General features: G+C 39.2%; 2 protein-coding genes across 2 annotated transcripts; both read right to left on the bottom strand.

Moving 5' to 3' along the window:
* Window positions 1-2,813: 2,813 nt before the first annotated feature.
* Window positions 2,814-3,533, bottom strand: LOC147299459 (uncharacterized). Its single transcript, XM_086230726.1, has 2 exons — window positions 3,494-3,533; window positions 2,814-3,376 (listed from the first exon to the last, which is right to left on the bottom strand). The coding sequence occupies exons 1-2, from the start codon at window positions 3,531-3,533 to the stop codon at window positions 2,814-2,816; spliced, it is 603 nt and encodes a 200-aa protein (XP_086086852.1).
* Window positions 3,534-5,903: 2,370 nt separating this feature from the next.
* LOC147299458 (uncharacterized) lies at window positions 5,904-6,560 on the bottom strand. Its single transcript, XM_086230701.1, has 2 exons — window positions 6,454-6,560; window positions 5,904-6,366 (listed from the first exon to the last, which is right to left on the bottom strand). The coding sequence occupies exons 1-2, from the start codon at window positions 6,558-6,560 to the stop codon at window positions 5,904-5,906; spliced, it is 570 nt and encodes a 189-aa protein (XP_086086827.1).
* Window positions 6,561-8,015: the final 1,455 nt, after the last annotated feature.

Here is an 8,015-nt window from a genome sequence, read left to right as displayed (position 1 = left end):
CTAATCAAGAACAATTATTCTAATCAGAAATCTAAATCTAAATCTAAATCATAATAAAACCTTAATCAGAAATTAAATAACCAAATCCTCAGTTTGGAAATCTCACCAAAAGATTGAGTAATCAATCCAAATCCACTATTGAATTCACTGTCGAATTCAATATGCAAAACGTTTGATTAATCTAAAGAAAAGTGTTTGCAAGTAAGGTTTGCTGAGGGAGAATGAGTTGCGGGTAAAAGAGTGATGCGTGAGAGTCAGAAATGAAACTGGAGAGGGGGGTATATATAGATTCCACGCCAAGCCCTCGGTGGTGATTACTACATTAATCCACCGAGTTCTCCTATTTTCTCCTCGCTTCTCAATCCTTCCTATGTAACAGCTGTCTCTCTTTCTCTCTCATTTGGTGTTGTATGTTTTCCTAGAGCAATTATATTAAACCTTTTTTAGCAACTCTAGGTTAACTCGCATGTGCACGAATTGCAGAATAACAAAGCTTGCAAATACGAGGTCGATCCCATAGGGAATTGTACTAGTATAATGATTACTAACTCAATTAAATTCAATTAAATCTACTCTAACTCACACACGCGAATGAGGGGTTTGGATTGGGTTTTGAGATTGAGGCTAAACTAACACATAAGTAACAAAACTTTAAAATAACAAACTGAATTAATCTAGACAAGAACAATTATAAAGAAACACTAGGGGTCAGAATCCACCACTAGCATACCATTCACCTTACTATGGATACTAACAATCAATATGCAAACATGTCAACAAAGTTCGTCTACTAAAATGTTTGGCTAGTTACTCTCCTTACTGTGCATAACTAAGAGCTTCTTAGGCCTCCCTTAACCAGTTAACTTACATGTTCCCTAAGCATACTTAAGGCAACTGTTATCCATGCAAAAGTTATTACAATTTGTGAGAGTGACAAACATATAGAGCTTAGACCCATCCGAATTGTAACCTATGACCATCTATAATGCTTTTTCTTATGAATATTATCTTAGGATATCCACTTGTTGCCTATTGAAATTATCATCCTTTTAAGCTTATTTAATTTCACAACTTTAAATCTAGATGCATGCATCTAAGGTGATCAGTCAAAGATGCGAAGCAAATAGAGTCAATTTAAACAGAGATCCAAGATTTGTCAACATGTAAACAATTAAAACATCAATAATCTATAGTTAAAGTAAATAGCATCACTAGGGCTTCATCCTAGCCCTAGCCAAATATCTAGCTACACATAATTAAATCCATAAATAAATAAAGCATAATTAAACTAGGAAAATAAAAAGGAAAAGAAGAGAGATCAAGCCACAGCAATGGGATGGAGGTGGCTCCACCCTTGATGGCATGATGGGCTGCTGCTCAACCTTGGGCTCCATGGCAAGGCTACTAGGTGGCTCGGCAAGGTGGCAGCATGGTGGTGGCGTGGCTGCAAGGTCCTTCTTCTTCCCAAAGGCTTCAGCACAAAATAAAAGAGAGAGAGAGAGAGAGAGAGAGAGAGAGAGAGAGAGAAAAAAGAAAAGAGAAAAGAGGGGCTGCTAGGGCTACGTGAGAAAAAGAAAAGAGAAGAAAGAGAGGAAGGGTGTGCGGCAAGGAAAAGAGAGAGAGAGGCTAGGGTTTCTGAAAATTCACAGGGGAGAACCCTCTCTTTGAGTTATAAAGATGAATTTATAGAGGAGAGTGGGGCTGCAATTTCTATTTCTCTTCAATGTGGGATTGCTGTAACTTAACCTAATGGACCAAGGCCAGACTCACTTAAGCCCAATATGCATAACCCATCAGCTCCTTGCGCCAATTACATGGCCTTTGGCTTCAGCCCATGCACCAGACACTAGTCATTCACTTAAGCCCATGCCGCACCCTTCTTAGGGTGTTATGCCTAGCCCAAGCCCAATAGCTTGGCCGAAAATTGCTCCTCTTCATTTATGCTTTGACCCAATGTCTTCCAGAAGCTTCTAAAACCTTTGACTTGTTGACTTTGACTTTTGATCACTTCTCCTTGTCCACCTAAGAATCCTTATAGACTTAGGATTTCTATCTCACGTGGAATTTCACAATTACCATTTTGCCCCTCATGATTCCTATCTTATTAGGACACCATTTCCTACTCGGATTAGGTTTCCTAGTTCAAATAGGATTTCCTGCTCCAATTAGGATTTCTCATTTCTGGCTTCGGATCTTCATGATTTCTTCTTATTCAAGCTTGATCTTTCCTTATGAGACTAGGAATCCTAGTTTGACTGAGATTTAGCTTTTCCTGGTGTGACCAGGAATTCTCCACTTTTCCTAGTTTGACTAGGAAATGTCTAAAAATGGCTCTTTTGGCTCAATTTCTCTTCTTTGCTCATTTTATCTTATAAGAACAAAAACAAACTAACAAAACACAAAATACCGAGTTCTTGCACTCTGGGTTAGGGAGTTAGTATCATAAAATGGTGTAAAATGAGTACTCAACATTTGGCTGTCAACTTCTCATCCATTTGATCAACTTGATCAATGGTTGAGATCTTGTCATCTCATCCACCTATTTTCTCACACGTTTCCAACTTCAAACACTCGCCAAAAATATAATCGGTCATCCGAAAAATGCTACGTACTCGTAGTGGCGAATACTAATTTCTTATGGACTTAAAACCAAGTTTGGATTTCTAGGATTTACACAAAAATCCTAACACTTCCAATAAGAAATTCAAAGTAACCACAAAAATAAATAACTCAGGAAATAAAACAAGAAAAAATTTTCGGGGTCTGACATTCTACCCCCTTAAAAAGAAATCTCATCCTCGAGATTACCTAAGTTAGTCGAACAGGTGAGGATACTTCTTCCGCATTTTAGATTCCAGTTCCCAAGTATCTTCTTCAACTCCATGATGTTGCCATTGAACTTTTACTAATGGCACTACCCGGTTTCTAAACTGTTTTGTCTCGTATGCCAGGATACAAACTGGTCCTTCTACATAGGACACATCAGGTTCTAAAGACAAATCAATCCATGGCATAATTTGTGGAATATCAAGCACACTCTTTTTCAATTGAGAAACATGAAACACCGGATGAATGGATGCCAACTGAGGCGGGAACTCCAGTCTGTACGCCACAGTACCGACACGCTTGATAACTTTGAACGATCCAATATACCTGGGTGCCAACTTGCCTCGCACTCCAAACTGGTTTATACCCTTCTTAGGGCTCACTTTCAGGAATACAAAATCACCAACCTGAAACTTAAGTGGTTTCCTTCTGTGATTTGCATAAGACTTCTGCCTACTCTGGACAGTCTTCAACCGTTCCTGAATCACTCTGACCTTCTCAGTGGTCTCTTTAACAACTTCTGGACCTAAAACAAGTCGGTCCTCAGCATCTACTGAACACAATGGTAATCAACACGGTCGCCCATAAAGTGCTTCATACAAGGCCATCCCGATGCTACTCTGGTAAAAATTGTTGTGCACAAACTCTGCAAGAGGAAGATACTCACTCCACTTGCCTCCCAAATCAAGCACACAAGCTCGTAACATATCCTCGAGTATTTGAATAACTCATTATGACTGTCCATCAGTCTGTGGATGGTTAGTGCCAAGCTCAAATTGTAATTTCTTCCATAATCGCGATGTGAATCACAGATCTCGATCAGAAACGATCGTCTTCGGAATGCAATGTAAACGAACAATCCACTCAATGTACAATTGAGCGAAATAGTTAACATGTGAATCCATCTTCACAGGCAAAAAGTGAGCGGTCTTCGTCAGCCTATCAACAATCACCCAAACTCCATTATGCCCCTTAGTGGACCTTGACAACTCCGTAACAAAATCTATAGTGATGTAACCCTATTTCCACCTCAGGGTTAGGTAACGGTTGCAGTAGACCAGACGACTTCTAGTGCTTAGCTTTCACTTGTTGACATACACTGCAATGACTAACATACTCAGCCACATCTCGCTTTATTCCTTTCCACCAGTAACTCCGTTTAAGATCCTTATACATGTTGGTACTACCAGGATGCATAGCAAAGCGAGTACGATGAGCTTCATCCAAAACTCGTTTCTTGAGCTCCTCATCCTTTGGTACAACCATTCGATCCTTATACCTCAAACATCTGAGTGTATCCTCCATCCCTTAGGTGCTTCTCTTGAGCTCAGTTTCTGTTCCAGTTCTTGCAACTCTGGATCTTCTTTCTGTTTCTGAACTAACTCTTGCTCCAATTGAGGCTCCAACTACAAACCAGTTAAAATTCCATCTTCATGAACCTCAATCTCATACTCACTAAGAGTTTGAAACATTTCTCTGTCTGCAAGCATTAGACTAGATAAAGTACTCCTCGTCTTTCTACTTAAGGCATCATCGACTACATTCGCCTTCCCTGGATGGTACAATAGTTCAAAATCATAATCCTTGATGTACTTCATCCATCTTCTTTGCCTTATATTTAGGTCACGTTGAGTAAAAATGTACTTGAGACTCTTGTGATCCGAATACACAGTGAACTTACTTCCAGATAAGTAACACCTCTAAATTTTCAAGGCATGAACAACTGCTGCTCACTCCAAATCATGAGTAGGATAGTTCTTCTCATGATTATTCAGCTGTCTTGAAGCATAAGCTACTACTCTCTCATTCTGTATCAGCACACATTCAAGTCCTTGAGCTGAGGCATCCGCATAAACTTCATACGGATCCTTACCGTTTGACAAAACTAACACCGGTGCTGATGTTAACCTTTTCTTCAACTCCTCGAAGGCTTTCTCATACTTATCATTCCATTCAAACTTAGCTTCCTTCTTCAACAAACAAGTTAAAGGTGTACCAATCTTGAAGAAATCCTGAACAAATCTACTATAATAACTAGCTAATCTAAGGAAACTTCTTACCTCTGTAACATTCTTAGGTTGTTCCCACTCAAGCACAGCTTCAATCTTGCTTGGATCCACTGATATTCCTTCCTCAGAGATTACATGTCCAAGGAATTGCACTTTGGTCAACCAAAAATCACACTTCAACTTCTTGGCATAGAGTTGCTTCTCTAACAGAATCTCTAAAACAATCCTCAAATGCTCTTCATGTTCTTCTTGAGTTCTTGAGTAAATGAGAATATCATCAATGAAGATTATAACAAACTTATCCAAGTAAGGTCGAAAAATCATGTTCATCACAATCCATTTCCAAAATCAGGCCAAAACAATCCATTTCCTGTGGAAACAAATCAGTAGTTAAAACTTGGTTTTGTACTACCTACTGACAAGCTTTAAAGATTCTATCTATAATGATTCATGTTCCTAAGGGAACACTCAATTCTAAAGGTTTCTTCAAAAGTTCAGAGCTTAATCCTAAAGCTCTAGCAAACCATACAGATATAAAGGAGTATGATGCACCAGTATCAAATAAAATCTTAACTTTAGTATTGGATAAAAGAATCTTACCGTCAAGTGTAGCTTTCCCACTGCTTTCGCCTAAACTCTGCCACCACTTCTAACTTGTTGGGGTCGTCCTCTACTTTGATTTCTTTAACTAGCTTGCTAAGATGCTTGTGGTTGTTGTTGAGGTCTAGTAGATGATGCATGTGGTTGTTGTTGTTGCTGCTGCAGAGCCAAAGATTGTCCAGTAGCTCCCCTCTTAGTACATTGGTTTCTGAAATGTCCTTCCTCTCTGCAACCAAAGCAAATAACCAATCCAAACCTCTTCTGTGGAGCTGCAACTCGCCCAGTAGCTCTCTTCTGAGGACACTGACTCTTGAAATGTCCTTTTTCTCCATAGCCAAAATAGATAAGTGGTCCTGACCTCTTCTTGGTACCACTCCCAGAAGATGAGTCTTTTCCCTGGTTAGTCTTCCTTTTCTTCTCACCAGACTTCCCAGATGAAGTCGGTCTCCTCTGGTTGTTCATATACTCTTACTCAATCGCATAAGCAGACTGAACAATGTCCTTATAGGTCTTAGTTCCATGACCAACAATGAACTTTCTAATTCCAAACTTAAGACCTTGAAAGAACCTTACAGCCTTCGTATTCTCATCATTCCCAATTGCCTTGGCAAAACGTTCAAGCTCAGTAAACTTATTCACATACTCACCAACAGTCATGTTACCTTGCTCCAGAATAATAAATTCACCCAACTTACTCTGTTGCTGCGCTGGAGGAAAGTATCGGTCATAGAAATGTTCAACAAATTGCTCCCAAGTAATTGCAATAACATCTCCCACTTGATCACAAATGGTTCTCCACCAATAGTCAGCTTCTCCTTCCAGGACATGAATAGCTAGCCAAACTCGATACTCAGACGGGGCATTGATTGAATCCAACTTCTTTTTAACATTATGGATCCAAACTTCCGCTTTAGTCTGATCAGCTTCAGTACTACCGTAGAATTTCAACGGTTGGCTCTTTAGAAAACGATCATAAAAATGACCCTGGTGCTTTTCCTCGTGTTCCTCAACTGTCAACTATTCATCGGCCTGATTCGCTAAGAAAGTCTGGAATATCTCAACAAACTGTTGAGAGTCGAACTGATCCTGGTTGCATTGTGCCCGGTTGACTTGTCTAGGCGGCATCTTGTCAATCAAACTGAAAGAAACAATGGGTAGGTGTTTAGGCCATAAATTGGCATTTACCATGGCAAGATGATCGGAGAAGAGAATTAATAAAATAGAGAAGCCGGCCTACATCTTTTAATTGAGTTTTCAACAAGGAGGCCTAGGTGAGGAATAAAATTGAACACTTGGCGTGCGTTGTTTTCTTTGAACTAAGAGAGCTCAAAGGGGGCTGCTATGGGGTCCCAAAATCACAAGAGGACAATCAAATAGCAGTTGGTTGTTTGGTTTGAAGTGAGAAAATAAGAGCCTAGTGTCTTAGGCTGGGTGCAACTTGATGTCGTTGGTTGAAATGGCATGCAAGAGGTCTGGGCTGTTTGAGGAGCTTTTGAGGGGATGTTTTGGTCAGTAGAAATGAGGTTGTCGGGTGAGCTGTGGATGGGTGAGTATTAGATAACAAGGCTGGGTTATTTCTTTTCGTTAGTGTGACTTAAGCAAAGCCATGTGTTGTTGAAAAATAAAAGGATAGTTGGGAACAACTAAGTGATCAAGTGGGTGCATAAGCAATAGAATGTCTTTATTGCACGGGCATATATATCAATATATGTTGTACATAAGGGAAAAGGTGCTAGCAAGTGGCTTGAAGTACATAAGCACATATGTATGTATTATATAGAAAGAAGAAAAGGTGAAGTCTGAAGCTTGTTGGAGTACGTGGCATTAACCTTATATATATATAAGTCTAGTAAGTGGCGTTAATTGCTATTGAGTGTACATATCTAGTTGTATGTGCATATATATATATCTATAGATATACATGCAATTGAAAAAAATGGCCAGTAAGTGGCATGGCCTGCTATATATATGCACTAATATATATATAATATATTATATACATATATATATATGGTTAGATATTTGGCTTAAAAAATAAATGTATATAAATATATGTATTATGCCTAGCCAAATACATGTTTTAAAGACCAAAAAGTGGTTTTTACTTTTAAGTGGGCCCAGACTATTTTGAAAAAGAGACATGGAAGTTGGCCACCCAAAGCCTATAAATATTTTGTTCAGCCTCATTCTCCTTGTTTTGTCCGGCCTCCTTCTTCCTATTTTGTCCGGCCTCCTTCTTCCTATTTTGTCCAGCCTCTCTCCTTTCATTTTCTACTAAAATTCCTTCTAGGCTATCCAGGCTATCTCCACCTACAAAATATCCTGTGATTGGCCTGGATTGCTTTTTCCCATTATTTCTATCCGCCCAACTACTCTAACATTTTTCACACCCAAATACCTTCTACATAGCCTGGGCAACTTTCTTTCCCTATTTTTTATGTTTTGATCACCCAATCACTTCATGATTATTTCGTCCAAATATCAACTATGTTGATCGCCCAACCTTGTGAGCATAATGAAAGTGATAAATTAAATTCTATTCGGGCTACCCTGCCCTTGGTTTCAAAAGTGTTGTTTGCC

The sequence above is a fragment of the Dryas octopetala genome, chromosome 1 (assembly GCF_963921425.1).
Source record: "Dryas octopetala chromosome 1, drDryOcto1.1, whole genome shotgun sequence".
NCBI lineage: Eukaryota > Viridiplantae > Streptophyta > Magnoliopsida > Rosales > Rosaceae > Dryas > Dryas octopetala.
This window is presented reverse-complemented; position numbering and strand designations above follow the sequence as displayed.